The following is a 25,324-nucleotide window of genomic DNA, read 5'->3' on the forward strand; positions in this document are numbered from 1 at the left end:
TACGATTTTGAAAGCACTAGTACGATCTACGTTCGATCAGAAAAAAACTCCAAAAACATTTTTTTTTGTCTTTTTGTCAAAATGTCTGCTTTAGAATGAGTAAGTCTTTCACTGAAATTGTTCCTAATAAAAAATATTGCATTGAATTTATTTTTATTATATAAAAGTTTTTTATTTAAATTCCTAAATACACATTTGAGACCTTATTTAATGATTTCACAAGTTGTTTTGATTCAAAAGTTATATTCTAAGGGCCGGTTTATAAAAAGCTTTGTTAAAATTTAATTCGTAGTTAAAAGTTAACAACGCGAATGGACCAGTGAAATTTGTTCAATTTGGTCACGTGATCACGCCTTTAATTGCAAATTAACTTAATGACGCTTCTATAAACCGCCCCTTAAACTTTAAAAAACGAATGTGTTCCAGACTTAACTTAACGACTTAAACTTTTTTTGTTAAAATCTTACGAATTCTGAAAACACTAGATCGATAAAAAAAAATATTTTTTTGTCTTTTTGTCGAAATGTCTACTTTAACATAAGTATCTACTTATAAGGTAAGTCTTTATTTAATAATTATTTATTATTTAATCTTATTTAATAATTTTATAACTTGTTTTGACTCAAAACTTCTAAAACTTTACAAACTAACGTGTTTCAGACTTAATTTAACAATGTTGATCTTTTTTTGGCAATGAATTTATTCTAAAAACACTGTAGATCGATTAAAAGTGACTCAAAAACATGTCTTCTTGTCAAAAAAGTACCTGCCTAGGAAAATATTTTACTGAAAAATGTTCCTAAATTAATAAATAATGAATTCGCGCGATTTTCTGCTTTGTTTTGGCAAAATACTTGTAATTTAGATAGTCACAAAAGTGTTCCTGAATTCGTAGAAAATTTCAAAACTAATTTACCAACGATTTTACACTTTGGTTTGACACATTCTCCCAAAATTTTTAATATTCTTGCTTAAAACTTAAAATTTAAGTTCCTGGAGAGCATATACATTAATTTCTGTTAAATTTCTACTTCGTTTTTGCACAATTTTTCTATATTTAGTAGTGAATTTTCGTCGAAAAAATCAATCACACAAAATGAATTTAATATTAGATTTATTTTCTAATTTAGAGAGTTTTTCACTGAAAAGCACTCGTAAGTTCACAACAAACGATAACCGCTTCCACCTACTTTAACAAGTTTTCGTTATTTTTGGCCAAATATTTAAAATTTTGTAAGTTTATTGTTGAAATACCTTCTTAAGTAGTTAGAAAGTAGAAAGTCATAACACTCACAGTTTAGCGTTTAGTTAAAATCTCTTGAAAGAAGCAAATAACTATAATGAATTTTTTTCGCATTTTCTGCATTCGAATTTAGTGAATTCAGTCAAAAAACGTCAATAAAATGACAAGTAGGGCATTTCCAAATTTTATTTTACAATATTCCAATTTCTTGCAACATATTTATAATTTTAGAAAAAAATCCTATAAGTACCTATTTAAAAGTGTTCCTATATTCACATAAACAACACAGTTTAGACTTAATTTTGATTCAAAAGTTGTCCTGTACCTGATTTTAGAAAAAACTTGTTTCAGACTTAATTATTTTTTTTTTATTTTATAAACATAATACGTTATAATAATAATAATTTGATTAAAGTAGTGAAACAAGTTACTTTTTGTAAACTTGTGCTATCAGCTCTAGTTATTCTTAATTGACAGGATAAAGATCATTCATCATAATTAATGATTTTGTAGTGCTTACAACTCTTACAAGTGTATTTATTTTTTTTGTAACTATTTTTAACTTGTAATTAATTGACTCAAAGATAAGAAAAATCGTGTACCTTTAGTGCAAACATGGTTTACCCAATAATTTAAATGTTCTATTTTGAGCACCTCACTCGTAAAAGGTGAGCAATTACGATTTGTTATGATTTATGGCTTAGTAAAGTCAAAGTATAAATTGGCTATAACTTTACACTTATGAGAACTTATTTCCAAAAGCAAAATTAAATTAGTGATAGTTTATTTTTGAATAAACATGACCACTGTTACATTTTTACGTTTTTGAAGCTTTTATACGTAGGTATAATTGACTGGTCGTTGAGCTCTCCTTCAATAATTAGAAAAATTATTATCGATGGGTGGTTAGCTGGTAGTTGGCGTTTTTTAATAAACATCGGATAATTGTGATCTCCGCGATAATCATTTAATATTTTCCCCATGTTTGCGTAAGTAATTTATGTGCTTGCAAAAGTTCAATTTCCCCACCTATTTGATTCCGAGATAATTGAATAGTACAAGTTGCAAAGTAAATTGTGCAAAAGCACACGTATTCCTGCGAAATTGCCCCATTTTCGATGACAAGATAGCGAGTTTAATAAAAATCCGAGTGAATTAATCGTGCAATCTAATGCATGTTGGCGATAAGCGTTGGCAGAAAAAGGCTCTAATTTTTGCTTGTTGAATAAGTTGCAGTAAGTAAGCCTCAAGACGTTATACAAACACATGTCTGCATTAAAATTAATTATGTGAATTTGCATAAAAAGCAATTAAATAGTCTGAATACGTTAAGTGCGCATAAATTATAATCTAGAATTAGAATAAACAATTAATATTTAAAACTGTTGGTTGTACTAAGTGTTACACTTCCGAATTGGTGTTGCGACACGTCGTAACGAGGAGCTAAGCTTCCCATGAATTTTTAACTCGGCAGAAATTACAAATTGAATAATGCAACAACATTCCGTATTAGTGAAATAGTTCGGTTATTATATGGACGAAATAATAACCGAGCCCCGGCATTATTTCCATAATAATCACATAATAAATTAAAATAATTAACCGTCAATCATTCCAGATATGTGAGTACTTTGATTTTATCTCGGATTATATAATTAAAAGCAGCAGCAACGCCATTGTTATTCGTGGACGTTCAAGTTCGCAGAAAATGTTTGCTGCGAATGTCTACGGCTACGGCAACGACGGCAGTTTTATTTTAATGGCTACCTTTAATTGCATTATTTAAATAACCCCTTTTAAAATTATGTATGTCTGGGTAATGTACGTGTTTTACGTTTCCTTGTGTGTTAATCTTGGAATTCCACTGGCTAATAATCACACGCATGACGCTAAATTATAACTAATTTAATTTAATAAATTTATGGCCCTTGGAACAAATAGCCGTTTTAACAATACATTTCATTAAAAGCGAATTTTTTAATGTCTAACGCTCCCCACTGATCGCAGGTTCTGATACAAACGAAAGAACCTAATTATTCAAAACCACAAACCACAGGAAAAGTTACACAAATGTAACAAAGCTGGATTATTTCAAACGAATGTTACATAATTCAATTTTTTGATAGTTAAAAATATTCTACACGAGCAGAGTTGTCTCCGAAATACAATTTTGCGTTGGAAAGATTAGAAAGTCACGATTCTTTTTTATATTTAGAAAAACCTTCTACAAATTTTTATTTAAAATTCTCCTCAGCTTCTCTCGGAACATAAAAAAATCCTTTCCCATTTACTAATATTATGAGAACTTTTTAAGTAAAACCAATACAGGGTAGATGAATTGTGTGTATTTCTGAAATTTGCTTTTAGATGCAACCAAAATGCTAATCTAAATGCTATTACTAATTACTTGATGCAGCGTCTGATATAGATTGTAAATTAACTTCTACTTCTTCAGCGTGGGAAATGTATCGTATTTATTACCAAATAACTCATGTGAAGAAAAAACTGACTTGGCAAAAGATAATCGTGAATTATTCTTTTCTATTTTTTAAAAATTACAGTTCCAATGAAATCTGGAATTAGTATTTCTGCTTGCATCAAAGAAAATGTCAGAAATACACCACAATTAACTAACCCTGTATCTGAAAATACCAGAATCTTGGTTGTTAAGAAAATCTTTTCACAATACAATGAATACAATTTAGTGTTCAAAAATTGCTTCACTTTTTAATGTTTATTTTTTACTGTACCTATGGTACATAATTGTTTTGAAGTTATTTTTTACCTTTACGTTATTCGGGAAATGAGATTTATTTAAATTGTGATGTGTTGTCACACAAAAAAAACCTTTACTCCGACATTACTGTAAAAGAAATATTCGAAAATAATGAATTGAGTTTTGTGACTGTACATAGCCCTTAACCCACCAAAATCTTTTATTAGTTAAGTCAGAGAAGCAAAAGAATAAGATTAAAAGCCAATAAAAGAGAAATCAAAAAACTAGTACGTGTTTACCTATCCATAGCCAAAATTCCTCTTGACCTCATTTTGAGTAACAACAATTTTTTTTTCAATTCTTTATTTTTAGAGATTTAATATATGTACGACTTTTTTATTATTTTAATTATTCTATAACAAACGATAGTTATTTCGTGCAAAAATAAGTTAAAAAATTACAAAATTACAATTGTTACAACAATGTATTTTTCAAAATTTATCCCCAGGATAATGTTATCCGACGATTATAAAATCCACCCTTACACAAGATTCCAATTTAAAAAAAAATTAAAAATAAAATAATTAAGAAAAAATAATAAAAAAAATATTAAATAGAACTCTAAAACTTCAAACGTCATTTTGTGGCTAGCAGCAGTTTTTTTACATACAAAGTGATTCAAAAGTGCCTTACCATCTCTCGGGTGGTGATGATAAAGGACATTAAGCTGAATTAAAAGTTCCTTGAACAAAAAATTGTTTGAGCCACTTTTTACAAGGTATAGCTCTTCAAAGTTAATTCTTTATGTTAAATTTTTGTCACTTCAGATTATAATTTTTAACTTTAGTTTTCGGAAACGACAGTTGTTGCAACATTAAACAAATACCTGTTAAAAAAATCAACAATTATTGTTTTATGATGTACAAAGCAATTAAAGAACTTGCAAGTTTGACAATAAATTAAATTAGACATTATAGAAAACAAAAAGCAACAATTGATACCGTTTGGAAAAAATTCACTTTAACAGACAAAATTACAACAGTATTTTATAGCAAACGTTGATTTCTGTTTGATTTGTAGATTTTAAGATACTTTTAGCAGACTCACTCTGTAGATTACAATATGAAAAATTAATATTATTTATGTACTTTTAAATAAATCCCATGTCATTTTTTTAATGTTTGGGAATAGTTTCAATTACCTAATTACAAAACTATCATCCGAAAAAGTCTAGCTAAGGCAGAATGTGTAATTGCCCAAAAATTATTTCTTCAATAATTTAGTTCTCTAAAATATTGTTTATAGAAAAAAAGATAAAACTCAAGTGCTTCTACATAAATATCTACAATGTGTTCAAAAATGGTTGTTCATCAAGTCGACTACGCAATGTGCTTCGTTCAAATGACTATTGTCGTCTAAATATTATCATTTCTGTAAAATTTTTGAATTTGCTTTTTAATTACTTTTTTGCATTTTTCGGCAAAATTTCAGGTGTAGGGTTTGCCTTCATTTGTATTTTATATTTCCGTGATTTTTGTTGTTATGAACTCTTTATAGTTTTTATATTGGAAGTCTTTTTGCATCATTTTGACGGAGCTGTCACTTTGACGATCTTTACAATTTAAATTAAGCGGCACATTACGTTCAAATTTCATAGGTGACTTGATGAACAACTATTTTTGAACACATTGTGTTTTCATAATTTATGGTTATGGACGAAAAAATCTTGACAATAGATTTAGCCAAAATTTTGTTGTTTACATTTAAATTATTGCATTTCTGGAATACAATCCAATAATTATCCTTCGTTCAATTTTTTGTGGGTATATTAGGAATGTTGTTATCATCCTTGATCTGTTATTTTAATTAGTGTTATTAAGAGAACGGTAAACTTTTACTACATACGAATTTAATTCGAATACCTGCTTCTTGTCTTTTAATATCATCAGATTATCTAATCGGCCAAAAATAGTCGAAAAAACAAATTTATTGGGACCACTCACTTTGTCGAAATTAGGATTAATTTCGGATGTTTTTGTTTATTTCCAGTCACAAACAATGAATTCAGATCGAAACAATGATAGTCGTACACCGTGCCCCTATTACTATAACAATAATTCAAGCTCTCATAATTTTCCTTTTATTTCATTGTTATATTGAACAGGTTTAGTCAACAGCTCATATTTCATAGGTAACGACTGGAATTCATTTCGCTTAATAAATCATACATTATAAACATTTCCCCATTTTTATTATCCTCCTTTTAGTGATTTAAGTCCAATGGATTTTATTTATTTTAAAATAAAATTTTGTCGGCTTATAAACCGGCCATCAAAGTCAACATCCATAAGTTTCTATTTTATTATAAAGTTACGGCCAAAAATGGCCGATTACATGGGCATCACGTCGAAAAGCTTAACAAACACTATTACATAGGCGGCTTTGATTACATAATATTTTACGAGGATCACACATTTTATTTTTATTACCACCAATATATTCACATCTCGGACAAATTTCGTGATGGGTTCCGCTGTTTCCACATACATGTCTCCCTTAATTACCATAATATTTAAACGAAATTGCCGGCCTTATGAAGAAATTAATAAAGATTAGTCGAGGCAATAAATTAATTAATTGGACAATTACGAAAATCGTGGAGAGCCAGAACGTCTCTTCGGGAACAATGAAGTCGCTAAATATGTGCTTAATAAACAAACACCTTCGAGGTATTTATGGCTACAGGAGTCTCACGCAGGTGACCCGTATGTATTTCGAGGTCAGTATTTTTATGCATTTAACGGAAAGGAGTCATGAAAACGGGAATTATTGCAGGTTTATGATCGGCCATTGTGTGCACTATAAAATAATTTCAATTATCCCGAATAAAGGGCTATTGTTTTTCGGGCCTCGCCCTATAAATCAACTTTATGGTCGCGGTTTTGCTTTTTACCGGTTGAAAGTTTCCCATGGACACGTGTTTTGTGTAAGGAATTGACGCAATTAAGCAACTTCCGGAGTGGACACCTATCTACATCCCTTGCATGTTGACTTGAACTAATCAATGGACACCTGCGCTTCTCCACTATACCTACTTATGGCACTTTATTTAAACCCCTTTAACGAGCAAATAATAGACGGGTAATTGTTATACTAGACTCGTATTTATGGCTTGTGGTAATAATTAAAATTTCAAAAAACATGTACTAATGAAAGCGGCTTGCGGCGGCTCTTTAGGCGATCGCCAGAGTTGATTTAAAATGTTATCCTTTGTAATTATTTACTGCAGAGTATTAAAACAATTAGAGCAAATTTAATTGGAGGATAATTAAACGGCTTGTGTTTTTATTATAAGTTTGCCTTGTTTGCGATAAAGGTTTCCGCAACTAATAAATGCGGATAACTTTGATTTAATATTAATAAGAGGGAAAAACGGATCGTTATTTTATTTATATTCGGTTTTGTAATAATCTGTACGATTTATATTAATTGAAACATAAATTAACATTAAGCAAGCTTAGAGCTTAAGCCTTTAATTTGCTCAAAACGAGTTTTTCTTCCACGTAATAACTGAAAAAATTGTGATTAACATCACTTATTTACAAAACAAATAACGATTCTAACTGGTCTTATAAACTGCATAAAGCTGAAGCTTAATCTAATAATGGTTTTACTAATGTAATTATGTAAGTAGTCAAGAGTGAGAACAAGTCCGTTCGTTCGGTTTTTAATATTTTCTAAATTTGCTAAAAACAACTTTTTCATAAAGAATTTTTTTAATGACTTATTTATTTTGTATATTTATTTTTTTCACCACAAAATTGTTTTTATGTGCTCGATTTTATGTATTGTGCATGTGTGAATAAGAAAATCGGTTTTAGAATAGGTTCAAACATAAAAAAATCGTTTTTCCTAAGAGACCTTTTGAAGTAAGGGAACCACTCTAAAATTGTACTTTAGTATAGTATATAATCAAAATTTCCCAAAAAATCTCCATAAAAAATACACATTTCCCAAAAAATGAGACACCTGATAAGTTTCGAATTCCCATTTCCCATTTTTATTTAACTTGCTTTGTTGTCTGTCTGTCTGTTTCATATTTTTGGAGCCAAATTTGAAAGGGTTCCCGTTGTCTCAACGAATTGAAATTTTGCATACTTACGTAATTTGCCTGACAATGCAATCCTATGTGGTAAAATACACCATAAAGGGGTTAAATGGGGTTTTGAAGTTTTGAGTTACGTTTACAAATGGGTTTTCGATGTATACATATCGTAACATAGCAACATTGACAGTATGTTGGTCATTGGGAAATATATTAATACCTAATCATTTTCATTACGTTTCGTTAAAAACAAATGTCGCTATTTTTTTATATTGATTTATCTTGGACGACAGAGTATAGACACATAACAGAGGTTAAGATGTGCTTTCAATGTTAACAGCTGTTATAAAGCTTTTTTAAATTTTATAATCCTAATTTGTAAGCAAAAATATTCTTCTCTGATAGAAAAACATTATTTTTTACTTTTTAGTCCATCTTTTAAATAAAAGCTTTTTTCTAAAAAAACATTTTTTATTTTTTTTTATTTTAAGCTCGATTTATTTTTCGATCACGAATGTAAATAGGGGAATGTTTTTTTTCATTTGTTTCGAAATTTAAAATTCCTTTAAGCTTAAAACTCGTTTAACATTTTTGAGAAAAGAACCATTTTTTTTTAAGAGAATTTAAATGACTTTGAAGTTCGATTAGAAAATTTATAACAAACATTTTGTTCTACGAGCGCTTCTTGCAAATTTGGACGACTTTGAAGTTTTTCCAGTCACACAAATAATTTAAAAAAATGCAGATTTTACAAAAACATAGTTGATTTCGGGACTCGTAAAGATTTCATAAATACAAAAATTAAAAAAAAAGTAGGTAATCTATTTTTATTTAATCTCATTCTGAATTTTTTTTATTTTTCCTGTTTTTTACCAAACTTTAGGACTTTAGACTTTTAGGTTGTATCTCAGTTGTTAACACCAGAACTATTGGTCCTACACTTTTACGTTTGTAATTTTTTATCTTCTATCTTAAAAAAGACCATTATTAGTTTTTTGACAATTTCCCAAATCTGTGGATAACCCGAAAATTACCCGTTTTTTTGACGCTCCTTGATTCTTTACAACGATAAACTATTATACCTACAACCTCTAGGGCGTAATAAATTAAAAAATAAAATAATTATTTGGATTTTAAAACCATTTTTAACGCTGACTACAAAGTTGTTTCGCGGTAATTGTTGATTGAACTATAATTTTAAAATATCGACTTAAATCTATGTCATCTTATAGATTTTTTCTTATGGATAATTCAGTCTTGATCGTCGCTTTAATAAAGTCGAGAATCAGATTTTCAAAACTCAGTCTTATTTTTCTAAAAGACTCTTGTAAAAAAAATTAAAAACCCCGAATTTCGTTTATAAAATGAAATGAAACCTTGCTATTTGTCTACCGAATGGTAAAAAATCCAACGTCGATATGACATATCAGCAACTCCGGTACGCTCCGGGTAGTTTCCGGGCACCCGAAAAATTCACGTAATATTTCAGACAGCACCCGGAAGGGATCAAATACCTCATAGCTCGTAAAATTTGTAATAATTTTGTTAATAATTATAATTTGGTTTTATTTTCAAACAAATGGAAGAGAGTTTTATGTAATAAATTTCCCCCTTGCCGTATATGTCTTTAACTAACCTGAAAATGTTTTAAAGCCGCTAATTACCATTTAATAAATTATCAACATGTAAAATTAGGTAGTTAACTAAGTGTATGTTGTTATTAATAATGTTGGTTTGCTGTTATGAATGACTATCTAAAATACAGTGTTAGATAATTTTAATATAAACGTTGCGACTCATTAATTTCGAGTAATTTTCGAAAAGTAATTAACGAAAGGTACAAGTCAATGTTGTTCCAGCCATCTGCTTTATAGGAGATTTCCATACGTTCTCTATTCATGAATGTAGACAAGACAATCAGTCCAACCTCGTATATCATTATGTATATTTAAATTGAAAATTAAGAAAGCTGGGACCTCACATAACGAACGAGGCCAAATTTTGGCCAAACAGCACTCGAAGAATCGACATTTAGCTAAATTCGTTTGAGGTGTCTTTATTTATATCGCGCGTTATCTTATAAATTATAGATGAGATGTTGAAACGAGTTTTAAAAGATATTAAATTAATATTCCTGTTTCCTCCACGCCGATTAATAAATTCTTATCTCTGACTATTGGGATATGTATTTTAAGCGCATACATTAATACGAAAGTGCCAATATTTCTTTCATTAGCCAATTCATTTGCTTAATGTCCATACTTGGATCATAAACGTCGCCGTAAATTACAACAATTTCATTTTCATATTTCTCACCAACTTACAAAATAATGCCTCGTAAATTATCGCAAATTATTCAAAAACCATCGGATTTTTCGTGTTCGCAGGCGCAGTGTTGCAACTCACCTATCATTTTTAGTAAATCGCCAAGTGTGCATGCGTTTGTACAATCTCGAACCCATCAGACGAGCTGTCTCCCGATGACTAATTAAAGAAAACGTGACAGTCCCGCCGTTTGTGTTCGATTATGTTGGAGCTGCACGATATGCATATGGAATTACCTAAGTATGACAGATGGGACAATAGAACACAATCTGCGTGGTCGAGCATTGGCGCGTGTTTCGATTTTCGTTTCTATTTTATATCCGCGGAATATTGATTTCGATCTTTTCACAAATACAACATTTATAATGACTCGCCACCAAACACGACTTTATTAATGGAAAATGTGACAGGTGCAACATTTAAAATTAATGTACCGGCGTGTAGATATATCTTTATTGTAATGTTTTTCATTGTTTATGAATTCGAAACGTTTAATTGAAACTATGATCAGCAAAATGAGAACCTCGGACTTTTGTTAGCAGTAAAAATTGATAAATTATTATTAAATTAACGATTGCATGCAAGTTTCCTGAGGCGAACCTTTAGAAACGTATCCTATAAGTTGTAAATATGTAAAATGAGGATAATTTTCACTTGTAGCTTGTGCAAAATTGTCGACAGTAATGCAGTCAAAAACTGATTCAAATTCCTTTGGTCTATATTTCCGTCTGAAAAAGGCCTGCAATCACTGAAACAACGGTAGTTTTGTAACCTGGAGTTTATTTTGAATACCTTAGGTTTAAATTTAGAAAATTGAAAAAAGGGAATTGATTTGATACACATTTGGATCTACTAAATAATTTTAATCGTTTAGCGACAACCTAAACATAACCAAGGATAATTGCGTAATTAAAACTTCACTACTACTACGTGCTACGTGGAAAGCTTGTATTTATTTTCGTTCAAAAGAAAAGAAGGATTATTATCCTGCTTGTTTAGTTATCCACAAAAATTTCAGTTTTTTGAAGTATTCTTTGAATAATTAAAAAAATCGGTACTACTTAACTTTCCGCATTACTAGTTCCCTTTCTCTTCTTTGTTATTTATATGTAATTATTAATATTTTTTACAATTTCGGACTTTATTTGGCCAAAGTTGGGTTGTTTAATATCGGCTTCAAATCTTTTAACAAGTCCAACTTTTTGGAATGAGTCTAAGTCTAAAACATTCTACGGAAGTTTTCGCTGTAAACTCAATAAGTCGAATATTCGATTTCCAAGTTTAAGACTTTCTTCTTAAACTACAGATTTCATAACTAAAGCAAAAATACACAATACACATTAAGTCGACTAAATAATTTTACAACTCTAACTGTTTATCGTAGATATTTTAATTTAGCACCTAATTCATTTTCCATAGAAAAGAGAAGAAATTTATTGAAAAACTGTCAAAAATTTATGTTTTTTATATACGTGGATAAATTTAAAAATACCCGGAAACTACTGATAATTTTCTCTGGATAATTTTACATAAACTTGATTCAGACCGTTTTCTTTTTTTACTTATCATCAAAATATTTTTTTTTGGCTAAAAATGGATTCTTCATGCATTCTCCATGTTTTACTCTGTTTGCCAAATAAACGTACCTACGATTCAGTAGTTCAGAATTTAAATGGGTAAATGAATAAACAAATTCTTCCCATTGTGTAATCTACTAATTATCTTGGATTTATAATAAAAGATTCAAGATTTACGAATTATACGAGTGTCACCTATTATAAAAAAATGTCTTTTTTCAACTTCTGTACTCCAATTATTAAAATATATTAAATTTTAAACTTCGGAAAAAAAACTTTGTAAAACCGCTCCTTTTTTATTTATAAATTATTAACTTATTATTTACTATCCTTGCTTAGACAATCTAAACAAATACCGTCTGCAAAAATTTCAAAACAATAGCTACGGTTTTATTCTTGGTTTAAAGAAACATAATCATGTATCAGAAAAAATTAAGGACCACTGGAATGGTTAAAATTGAAAAGCTTTTTTTATGTCGTTTGTCCGTATTTATTTATCACTTATTCTAAGCATCGAAACTAATCTAAGGAGTAAGTTTCATTCTGTCAAAACCTAATTTAATCTTCTAATTTAAATGAGCTGTCGATGTCACACTTTTGTACCGCATTGTATCAAAGATCATTCACATTATAACGTAGTAATTAGAACATGGTAACAATAAATATATCGAAATTTTTGATAATGAAAATTCAGTATTCGCATTCAAGAGTAAAATTAGGAATTTGCTATTTAATAATTAACTTTGCTCAACAAAATTTACTCATTGATGTTGATAATAAATGACAAAGAATTATTTTTGTTCAATTTTTTCTTTTCTTCTTAAAGAATTCTTTTTGTTTCTCGTTTCATGAGACTCTGTCAATATTTTTTATGGGTTTCATTTTTAGTTTTTAGTTCATAAGTAATTTTCAAATTTATTTTTATTTCTATATTGTTTATAATTCCGTTATTCTATTAGTCTTATTATTTTTTTAATTTCTGTTAATTTTTCTTTGAAGTTAAGTTAAATGGGTATAGCTTCAAGCTAGAAGTCGCCTTCTCATCGGTTCTCTATTGTTTAATTTTATTCAACAAAAGACCCTTTATTTTTATGTTAGTTTGGAACGTCGTGACTTAATAAAATAGACTATAATAGAACATATTTTTTGGTACAACAATTATTAACATTTGAGAAAAATGTCTTTCATAGACTAAGTGCCTCAAACTCAAATGTCTTGGATGATAGTAATAATAATAAAAAAAAATTGCGATGACTTTAGTACTTTGGACGCAAATTTTCGGTGAGAAACGGCGGCAGTTTTAGTTTTTTTGAACGATTTTTCATAAGAGTTTATTAATTTTGAAAATTGCAAAAGCGTGGATCGCTAAAAACGTTTCCCGGATTTCTCCCGGAAACTACCGGAAATGCTCAATTTCAGCCACTACATTATGACTTTTCGTAACACAAGAAATGGCATATTTGTCATAGTTTTGCACTGTAAAAACTCCATTTCAGGAGTTTTTATTCTCATTAAAAGTTTAAACAACTAATTATTTCCAAAAACATCAAAGCAGTAAATACCTACCTGAAATAAAATTTATTATTATTACGTTGTAATGATGTTCATTTGGTTGTTGTAAAAAATAAACCGAGAATGTTCCAGTTGGAATTTTTCAACCTGGACGCTTTCTAAAGTTCACCACAATTTCTCCAGATACGAAAGAAATTAGCGCTGTCGAAATTACACTGGCGCAAATACGAAACAAGTTTGGAGTTTAATACAGCAACGAACTGGGTAATTACTAGTAACATGTAACTAAATGTTGCTACGTTTAAACTGCTTTAAATTAGCGGTAGTTCCGTGAAACCATTCTGATAAGATCATTTTATACTTCTCTATTTATATTATACAAATGTTAAAAAGCAATTAGGAGAATTTGTGACAGGTAGCTAGTTTTGTTGGTTGAAATGAACACGTGTAAATGTTTTCGGTAATAACTCCCAAGCAATTAGAAGATGCAATTATGAACACATCTAGAACAAATTATAGTGGCGTTTTTCGACAACATGGCTGTAATTTCCTTCCCCATGTGAAACGAGATCTGATAGTTCAGGGCTAACACACACGAAAAATCACACAATTCGAAAACTCGTCTGTCGCAATTGTAATTATGCGTAAGCTCAATAAAAATCCACTTGCTCTACTAAAAAACTTGTAAAACAATTTTTACATAAAACGACGATTGCCCAACTGCACTATTATAGTTCCAGTTTGACTTGAGAGCCACAAATGTGTGAAAACTTTCATAAAAAACCCCATTATCTGGTTCAGCATTTCCTACAAGCATCATTTAAAAATCACGCAACGCTGATTGATAAACAAAAATAAAGAGCCCCATTATCCGCTCGATATCAATCGTCACAATTAAGCCAATTTTTGTGTTTCCTGGAAAGTGTCGAACATGCATCGGAATCGAATCACTAGGTCATCAGCGTAAAAAATGAAATAATTAAAGTTGCATGCTAAATTATTCCGCAGGCATCCACATGTTATCTTACGATCAACATGTGTGTCCTAATCAACAATGCAGCACAGTTCATCTAAAATTAAAGACAATACGAGCACCAGAAGGCTAGCCCGAAATTCAGGACACGCTAGCACAGGATTCCTGCTACAAGCGCTGTCCAATCAAAACATGTTTGGATGATGACTCCTCAAGGCTCGAGACCACTTTGAATATTAATCAACATCACAGGATCACTTCTTGGCAATATTTTCTACTATTTAAGTCGTTACTGGCGGTCTTGCGCTAATTAATTACTGGATTTTGTCTCGATGTTGCGACATAATAGCGCATTAAGTGGAGAAAAAGGATGACATTTAAATTACTTTCCTTTTTGGAAACACTCCGAGTGCCAATTCTCACTATACAAAAAATTTAGTTTTCGTCACCGTCAGATAAATAAGGCTTGGTTTGGTCATAGCACAGAATTTTCAGACTTTAATTTTGTTTCTTATTATAGAAAACAGATAACTTAATTATGGTTATTTATTGTTATTTGTTTGTTTATAACTTTCTCGGATATTCCGATTGAATGCTTAGCCTTACCTCATGTCGGTAAACAAATTAAAATTGCTTAAAATACAGCATCCGTATCAAAGCTGGTGGGTTATTGACAATAATTATGCAAATCTCTGGTTCAAAGAACGTATAAAGCAGGCATGACACATTTTATTGTTTTCTAGCAATGTTACATTTTAAAAAGAACCTAATAAATAAAAACTGTTTTTATAGACATTTGATCACATTTTAAATCGGCGTCTGAAAAAATCACTTGAAGACAAAGTTAAATAAAATTTTGATTAATTTTAACTTGTGAAAAGTTAAAAAACGTCGGTTTATAGAAACGTAATTAATTTATTTAATCTGTATTCAAATTTCTGATTAAATGATCACGTGCCCAAATTGAACCAATAATATGCTCGCATTCATAATAATCTACAATGAAAACTATAATAATTAAAAAATAGAATCCAGAACAAGACAGAACAGAAATAAAATATAAGAAGATATGACATAATACAAAAACTTTTTTTTTATAAAAATATGGTGATAAAAAACTTAGCTTTAAAAGAATTGATTTTTGTTGATAATTACATCTTGATAACCAGTCAATCTTTATGCTGATTTTTAAGTAAAAAAAAATTGCAACAAAACCAATATTTCTAAATGAGAACAGATTTCTTGTTGTTATATAACAACAAAACAATTTAAAAAATTATAAAACTAAATTAGGATATCAAATTTTTCATATCTTTTGCTATATGAAGCAAACAAAATTTCTTATCGATTTTACCTGTGCTCAAATGTTTCAAATATTTTATTTATTTTAAAATAGAGTGTGTCAACTGATAAATATTTATATGTTGGATAGAAAAATACGTAATAATTTAAGTATACTTTACGCTGGAATTAAAAGACAGAACAAGATAGAACAACAATAGAAGGAAATAAGGTACGAAACAGCAACAGTTCTGATTCAGTATTAGAATATCCAAAAAATATGATTTTTTCCCCAATTTTTTTGGATACTTGTCTGAACTAAAACTACTAGTAAAACCAATTATGCTTTACGTTATCTTTTTTCTTATTATGGATCATATTAATTATGTCAGAAGTGTAAAAAAATAATAAATGAAATTAATGTTTTACATAAAAAAACTGAATATATGGATCTACCTACAGTCCTAAAATTTTTCATGTCTTTTTGCTCTGAATTTTGGAATTAATTAGATGTTGATTCCGTCACACTATTTATTATTAAATGATTTATTACAGTTGATTTTTTCTTTCGTTGCCTCTGTGAGCTGGTTTTCATTGTTAGAACTTGTGAACAATTTAAAAATCTGAAACACATCAAAATGGTGATAAATTGACATTAATTTCTGGTTTGAAGTATCAGAGGTGTTTGTGTTTCAGATATAAAAGAAAAAGATTCAGCTTTAGCCTAGTCAAGAAACAACAATTACAATTGAAAAATAAGATAAAATTAAAATCCTTGACAAAAAATTACGCGAAATTATTCTTTAGAGGTTCTAGGTACAGTTACGTGTATAAAGAGAGTTCTACGTAAAATTAACTAACTGAATTTTTTTTAGCATCGAAAACATCGAGTTTTGTATGTTGTGCCACCTTCCAGTTTGAGCTTCTTGATGTGTTTTGATTTTGAAACACTGTATTGACTGTTTTATTGGCATTTATTAACAACTGACTTATTTCATGTCACCATGAAGGTTTTTACAATGTTTGGATAAACCCCAGTAATAAGTTCGTGGTATAATTATTAATTACTTAGCTATGCATTGCTGTAAAAATAAGGCAATAAATGTAGTAATTTATTGGAATTTCTTTGAAACATTTACAGCAAAAATGCGATAAATTAACATTAATATTTGTTTTATAAATATAAGATGTCCAAGAAATAATATAAAGAGACAATAGAGTTTCAAAAATAAAGTATAATAAATAACATGGAAGCAAAGAAGTGTTCTTTTCAAAACTACTGAGTTTATTTTCTAAATTGATGCTGGATGAGGAAAGTAACCACATAAGTGCAAATAATACTGTAAGATTTTCTAAAATTTTGATCTAGTTATCCATGACAGTTACGTTAACTCGATGTCCATTAGGGAAATAAGGTTCCAACATAAAGTTTTTATGTTCTTCTGTGAACATTAAATTTTGAACATACGGACAGGTAAAGCGATGCTGAAGTTATTTATGCAATACATTTTACTGCTGAGGTATTTTTTTTTAAATCGCTTGGTAACTTAAGTGTTGTGGTTTCCATTACGTCCGTACTGAAATAGGAAATGTAAGGTAAGGTACAGCTCCACATAGACAGAGTGAATAAAATCTTTGATGAAAATTTGCCGAGGATCATAATTTTAGACCTGAAGCTTTAATAAAACTCAAAGGAATTCAGAAAACAAACTCTGAATGATGAATTAATTTTATTAGATCAATTTTTATTTATTACGAATTAACTGAATCCGTCTAGTTATCTCAGTAGCGAATTTATCTATTACGCAGTTTCTGCCCAATTTTGCTGTTTCTTCTTTTTTATATTAAAAAATTCCAGGTTTGAAAATCTTTCCAGTCCTATTGTATTTTGCAAATATGTTTTTGTTCGTTTTAAAGCATTGAATAATCTTTCACAAGACACCGCAGTCACATGAAGTAAGTACCAAAGGACAGGGAACTTCAGTTCGGACAATTGGTCGTACAAAGGCCTTAATGGGACAATTTTGTTTTATTTTTTTTTATCTTTTTATTTTTATATATTTTTTCTATTTCTATTCTATTGTTGTCTACATTTTTATAATACTGCACTCGGAATACTTTGCAGTACCTATTGTAGCGGAAAGCAATTCATCCGCCGTCTAATTGTCCAACCGTTCTCAACTTTAGAAATGATTCCTATTTTAACCAAATTGCTAATGTAAATCCCATTTCATTTAGAATTTTCTGACAGCGCATTTGAATTTTTTGGACTGAAATAAAGCACAAGTTGATAGTTTCTGTATAAAAAAAGAACTCTGTGTTAAGCTAAATCCCAGCGACAAATTGTGATCAAAAAAAAACCACCAGAAACTCCAAAAATGCAAATGCGTTGTTGCAAAATTCTACAATGAACTGAAATGGGATATAAAATGGAATTTAAAAATTCAGATTTAAGTCCGTACTAATCAACTAAATTTTATCGAAAATCTGCAACAAGACTTGTCTCATTTTATTTTGTCCTCAACTGTACGAGTACTTGAGAAATGATTAGAAGTGGGAACATGACTGAAATACTGTTTAATATTCATATATGAATTTAATAGTAATCTTTCATGTTAATCCAGACGCTACCTAGATTTTCGCTTACTAAGTCATAAAATTTTTTTGGGGTTTTTGTTTTTCTAAAGTCTCCAGGTATTTCGTAATTTACCAAATTACAAGAGAAGTTGGCACTTCCTTCCTATATTTTTTCAAATGTGTTAGGAAAAATTCCACCAGTATTGGAAGGGAACTGGATCCAGAAGTTACCCGTATTTTCGCTTAGGTATTGAAAGTCATCAAAATTTTTTTGGATCTTTGTTTTTCTGAAGTCTCCAAGTATTTCGTGATTTACCAAATTAAAGAGAAGTTGCGATTTGCTTTCCAATTTTTTCAAAAGTGTTAGTATTTGGAAAAATTATACCAGGGCTGAAACGGGTCTAGATTGGCTTCAGTTGAACATTTTGTGTTGAAATTTGCGATAGAATTTTGGGTGTTTGTGGCGTACCTGGTGCGCGAAGTAGTCGTCGTGTCCCCCCATCGCATCCTGATGAGTCCGCATGTCGTTCCTGCCCATTTCCCTGCCCAGTTCCTGCTCGATCTCTTGATGAATGCCCGGATTGAGTTCGGGATGCGAGGCGACTAGTTCCTGATGGTGCGGCATGTTCATCTCGGGGGGCATTTCCTGTCCGTGTCCCGAACACGAGGCGGCGGTTTGCATCTCACCCATCCCCTGCATGTCGCCCATCCCCACGCCCATCACCAAAGGGGATACGTGGGACTCCCAGCCGTCCTCCATCTTGGCCGCCCACACTTTGATCGGCCCACTCGATTTGAATAACTTTATATGCGTAAGAACAATTAATTAATTATGCACGGACGATGTTGGTGGTCGATAACACGCGTGAACCTCCAAAACGGGCATTTTATCCACCGGTAAACTTTTATTAGACGGACGCACTCTTACAGGTGTTTGTTTTGCTCCGGCCGCACTCTTAGGCCCTAGCACCGATCATCGCGCTTAATTGCTTATTTATTATCCCGAAAACCGTAAAAACCACTTAGAGCACTCGAGTATTTTTTTTTAATTGGGCTGGAGCTTTACGCACTGGTCACCGGAATGTCACTGGAAGCACCCCCGAAGCTTCGTCCTCTGGTGCGGTTTGACTCAGGTACGGAGCGCAAGTGTGGCTATAGGTGGAAGGAAGGTTCAGTGTAACAATGTGTGTGTGTGTTGGCAGGACAGCGGTGCCGTCGGCAGCGTGAGGAGACTGCGTGAGGTCGGTGGTGACCGCCCCCCTCTACCCCCACCGTGATGCACCGTGCCAACCCCCCGAACACTATTATAATTAGCTCTCGACTACATGAATGGTCCGCCAGAAATCGCCCGAATTTTACATACGATTTTCCAAACAACGGAAAGGTGAAAGGACGGGAAAAAAGAGAAACACGAACGTGTGGCGATGACAAAACTAACATCTTCCAGGACTGAGATAAATCAACTTGTCCTCACATTGTAACCTGTCGCCGACATTTACATAAATGATAATAATGGGAGAAGGGGATAATTATATTATTGCGGTATAAATAATTGGGCTTTTTGGCAGTGCGGAGCGGTGCGATTTACATATCTTGAAAGGTGCTTTGTCGACAATTTGTCCTCACTACTACCGTGTCAAATTTGCAATCATTGAAACGCTTGCTCGTAACACAGAATCAAAAACTGGTGTTGAAAATCGAAATAAAATTGAAAATTGTTTTTCTTAAGAGCGAACACCCACACAAAATATGAATATCTTTGATTTTTTGTCCTTTATTTCTAAAGTAATAAAGAATATAATACATACCTACTGACATTTCTTTGAAAACAGTAGGCACATTTATCAAACATATAAGTCACAAAACACTATTTGATACAAAAATTCACATTTAATTATTAAATTTTTTTCAGGAACCATTAACATGTGTTTTATTAAAGGGCTTTATGAATATGATTTTGATCTTTTTTAATCACTAACTAATTAAAATGTTGCAATTTTTTGAAGGAGTGAACAAACTAGATAAGACTGTTTAATTTTTAAAAATTTGTTATCGAGTTCATAACAGAATATGTCGGCAGCAATACCGACGTGTGCAGGCTTCGTAAAATTATGTGGAACACTCTGTATTTTAACAAATGACAATTTTAAAACTGTCATGTGTCTTATGACATTAACTACAGTTTCGTCATGTCTATAAGTTTGTTTAATTTTTTTTAATTTTTTGCTACAGAATCTGTCAGCAATTTTCTTTAGGTTGTCAAAAAGTAACATTGATTTTATTGATTAAAAAATTTATATAAAATGATAACAATTATTTTTGAATTAGGACTAATTTTGAGATTTGTTCAGTTATCTACAAGATGTCATGCAAAACTTCTGCAAGTTTATAAAAGAAGTAAATTATCATTGATTTAATTTTTTTAATATTACAGTGCTTTTCTTTCATACAATTTTTTCTTACAAAATTTTTATGATCGTAGGTACGCTATAAAATTTTAGAATGGCAGGCTTCCGTACACAAATTTTAATGTGATTTACTGATTAATGATTACCGTATTGAATCAGATAGAAAAATACTTTACCTGCTAACGTCACCAAAATGATCACTTTTATGACAAAATGCCACAAGTAAAAGTCTTACTTTTGAGTTCTAAAGTAAAAATTTAATTGTTGCGTCTAAGCGTTATTTTTATTGTGACAAAATGCCACAAGTAAAAGTCTTACTTTTGAGTTCTAAAGTAAAAATTTAATTGTTGCGTCTAAGCGTTATTTTTATTGTGGCAACGTTTAGTTTACTTTGAACACCATAAAATTTTAGAGCAGATAATGGTGTTTATAATAATATTGATAATTAGTGTTTTGACAAAGGTGGTTCAAAAATATTTACGATATCAGGCGGTCTGTCTCAAAGACTAGGGCCTGTCTGCAATAAATCAATAAGCGTGCCTGAGTAATTCACTAATTGGCTAGGAGGGTTTTCGGTTTCGGGCAATTATCATAAAATTTTATGGTGTACAAAGTAATTTTTAGCAGTATTGTCTGTTTCTTGTCTCACATCTGGAATTTTTGAAATATTTACATGTCGATAGACAATACGGCAATTTTTTTTAAAATATATGACTCTTTCACCTCAGAATTTTTAATATAGTGGTGTTCTGCTAAAGAATTTTTCCTCATTCTTCATATTATTTCTTCTTTATTTCTTATTTCTTCTTTCTCATTCTTTATTTATTGTTGTAATGTTTTTTTAGAAATTTTAAGAATCTTGTAAGTAATAATCAAACATTAGATCTAAATAGCAACTTAGCTATACTCACAATTACTCTGATTTTTTGGTTTGTTGAAATATAGAAGTACTATTTATAATTTTCCTTTTTAAAACAAAAAAATGAGTTGTGACTTTGTTTATGAAGATAATTAATAGGTACGTTATTTTTTTATTTTATTTTTTAATATACCTACCTATTACTTGGAAAAGATGATTAGTTTTACAAATGAAGACAATTCGTAACATACGTTTTTTTATGTATATTGTCTTGTGTCTGTAATCCTTCTTTCTTGTAGAAAAATTAAAAATGGACAGTGTGTTTCAAATTAAACTTCGGTTGAGAAATGTCGCAATATTTTTTTCACACTTTTAGTTTTTGATAATATTATAAATAAAAAATAACCAAAAAAATTTGAATTTAAGTAGGTAATGAATTTTGGAATAGATCCAAAAAGCAACAAACTGGGTGTTTATAAATTAAACGATCTACGTTCAAGTCACGAATAACCACGTATAAAAACAACTATTTCTACTCAAAGTATTTCTTATTTATTTATTTCACTTTAACGTCGAGATTTTTGATAAGTGATCTACCCACTTACTGGAGACTATTACAGATATGTTAGGTACCTTTAACTTTTGAGTTTACTCAAAAAGGTAAAAATTTTGAAAGTAAAACACAATGGTTTTGTACAACAGTTGAGAAAAATAATCTCTTCATTTTTATTAGAAAACGAGGTTAACCGAAAAACTTTATTAAATAAACGTATAGGAAGGCACTCATTTCGTATTACTGTTGTAATTTTTGGAATTATAATTTTTGTTTGTTTTACCAAAAAAGTATAAATTATTTTTAATCTTAGTATCATTAAAATTAAAGTTTTTTGTCGAAAATACCTGCTTATATTGTTTGACTGAAAAAAAAATTTGTCGAGTTACACGTATACCACGGTTTACTTTCCACATCACCCAGACATCGCCTGAAGGTGTACTGTTTTGAATAAAATTTTTACGATCGCAAGATTAGAAAATTTTGTGAGTCACCGTGTTAAAAATTGTCTTCATTCAGGAATTAATGGAATGCTATAACATTAATTTATTATTCTTATATATCAGCTACAATTTCTGCAAAAAACTAGCCATCACGAATATTAAACGCGAATAAATCTCTCTCGTGAAATAAACCGACCTCGAGAACTATGCGAAAATTGTATTTTTACGTTATGACAAAACAGTTTCGAAACACTAGTTGAATGCCATCGCGGGCAAAAGTTGTCAAACAACGGGATTTTATCAGCGGTCATAATTTCCTATCGACTCATGAATGAATTTGAATGTTTCTTAGCGAAATTAGAAACTTATTTGGGGACGGAATTTTTGTAATCATACCCGATTGACATTAAGCGTAAAATACCTCCGAAAAGGCTGAATTTATTACAAGCGATTCAAGGATTAGCGGTGATAATCCGACTCTAATTTGTGTATTGATCAGTTGACAAATTTGAGAATCAGAATCGACGTTGGGGCCTGTTTTACATAAAAATTTCAATTTGGAGAGTCGAGCCGACGTTTCCTTTATACCCGTATGTAAATCCCAAATTTATTGTCTTTAAATGTTTACCAGTTTATTTAATGACCGTTTATCAACGCTATAATTCTCCGATAAATTTCCTCGTTCCAATCGAAGGTCAAAGGTGACCGTCGAAAGGGACACAGCCTAGAATTTGACCGATTTGATGGAAAATAAATTTCCATAATTATTTACAGAAATTCACCATTAGTTGACATAATTTCCCGCCGTCACGCACACTGTTGAAACCAGCAAAATATAAATTAGGCTAGACTTTGTTAGAATTTTGTGAAGGCGTTGCCAGCGATCGAAACCAATAAATTTTTAGAGCTTGTTCGACACTGTAGTATCGGAAACACGAAAGTTATTCGACAAAAATCTCCAGCAATAAAATTGGTACATTTGGTCGAATCAAAGTTTCGTTACAATGTAGCAATAAAGATAGCTGCAGCACTACCAGTGTTAACACGTGTTTGCTAGATATTTATTTAGTACTCGAACAAATGCTACTTTTCTGGTGGTGGTAGAACTACAGGTAGTAATGAAATTTTACGTTTTTTCAAGTTCTTCCAGCTGAATAAAGCCCGAGGAGAAAATATTTAAAGTAGAAAATTAGACAAAAGTTTTTTTCTGACTGGTTGTTTCGTCGCGATATGAACCCAATTTATTACGAAATGAGGAATAATACGATTTTTTTGTATCTCAGAAATACCTACAGATATCTAAAAATTATTTTTCGGGACTTAAAATTATCAAGTTGGTGGTTTAATCTAAATTGGACTATGCGACACTCGCATATCTGCATTCTTTTTTAGTTGCTTAGCAACGCCTTGGAACATTTCGCTTGCGATTTGGTGATGCGCTGGTGGCGCAAGTGTTGCGCTTGCGGCTCGGTGTTGCGCCGGTGGCGCAAATGTGGCGCCTGCGGCGATGTTTTTTTCATTTTCATTGCACTCACTTCTTTCGTGTCATTTCATTGCTTAGCAACGCTTTTGAGCACCTCGTCAACGACTCGATATTGTGCCTGCGACGTAATTTTACATTCTCATTTTGTTGCTTAGCAATAATGATAACGACATAATCTAGTGTACACACCCCTTTAATTGTAATTTTTAATTTTGTGAAAGGAATAGTAGCCAAATGGTGACCGTTGCTAAGCAATAAATCAAACCTAGCGTTGTTTCTGATAACCTATAGAGACGCTATCTCTCTGCGATTTAAAAAAATATTTAATAAATATTTATATTTATTAATATTATAATAATAATATTATTATTAAAAAAAAATCAAATTTTTACTAATTTGCACTCTGCCTCATATTTTTCAAAACCCTGAGATTACGTTTATAGATACAAGAAATATGTTAGGAAGAAAGTTGTAGAGAATTAGATTTCCTACAAAAATCCTCAAGCGACAGATTTGTTTTATTATACTGGTGACAAAGTATTGGAGAACTTTTATAGCTAAATCGTTAAGGATATAAATTCGAGTATGGTGTTTTTTTTTGTAACAAATTTAATTCCGTTCAACTTTGTTCGTTACAAATTTTTTGTATCTGTAAGCGTATTTGCTGCGTTCGCACCGTCGCATATGTAACAAAACGCTGGGAATACGGTTGAAGGTACAAAAAAGGTGCAAGGAATAAAGTTGTGGAGAATTAAATTTTCTATAAAAAAAGTCTGGGACACCCTATTTATTATATCTTCTACAGTTTATGTGTAAATTTACCTTCCGTTGCTTGACCACCAGTAAAATAGAACGAATCCGTCATTTAAGCGGTTTTCAACGTTTTTGGAGCCTAAAACGTTGAAGATAGAGATATGGTTTGAACTTTTTTAAAGTAGATTTAATTTTTTGCAACTTTCTTTCTAACATTTTTCTTCCTAACCATATTAGCAGCGTTTTTAAAAATATGGAAAAGCGCAAAGTTTGAATCTAAAAATATTTTTTTCACAAATTTCTTACAAAATTTTAGTTGGCACTTTTTCTCAATCTGTTAGGAATGCAAAAAACCTTCCTGCATTTTTGTAGTCTTCCGTACTCAGAAACTAGTACGATAAAATTAAAATATTTAATAATTTAGGACCGGTTTATAGAAGCGTCATTAATTTAATCCGCAATTAAATGCGTGATTAGCTGACCATGTGACCAAACTGAAGCAATTTGGTTGGTCCA

At 30.8% G+C, this 25,324-nt stretch overlaps 1 protein-coding gene across 1 annotated transcript in view; it reads right to left on the reverse strand.

Moving 5' to 3' along the window:
- Window positions 1-19,516, reverse strand: part of LOC652944 (homeobox protein araucan) — a 79,663-nt gene extending 60,147 nt beyond the window's left edge. The window contains exon 1 of the mRNA XM_008194178.3: window positions 18,779-19,516. Within this exon, the coding sequence (XP_008192400.1) occupies window positions 18,779-19,069 (291 nt within the window). The 5' untranslated portion in view covers window positions 19,070-19,516. The remainder of the gene's footprint in view (window positions 1-18,778) is intronic.
- Window positions 19,517-25,324: the final 5,808 nt, after the last annotated feature.

The sequence above is a fragment of the Tribolium castaneum genome, chromosome 1 (genome assembly GCF_031307605.1).
Source record: "Tribolium castaneum strain GA2 chromosome 1, icTriCast1.1, whole genome shotgun sequence".
In the NCBI taxonomy this organism is placed as follows: domain Eukaryota; kingdom Metazoa; phylum Arthropoda; class Insecta; order Coleoptera; family Tenebrionidae; genus Tribolium; species Tribolium castaneum.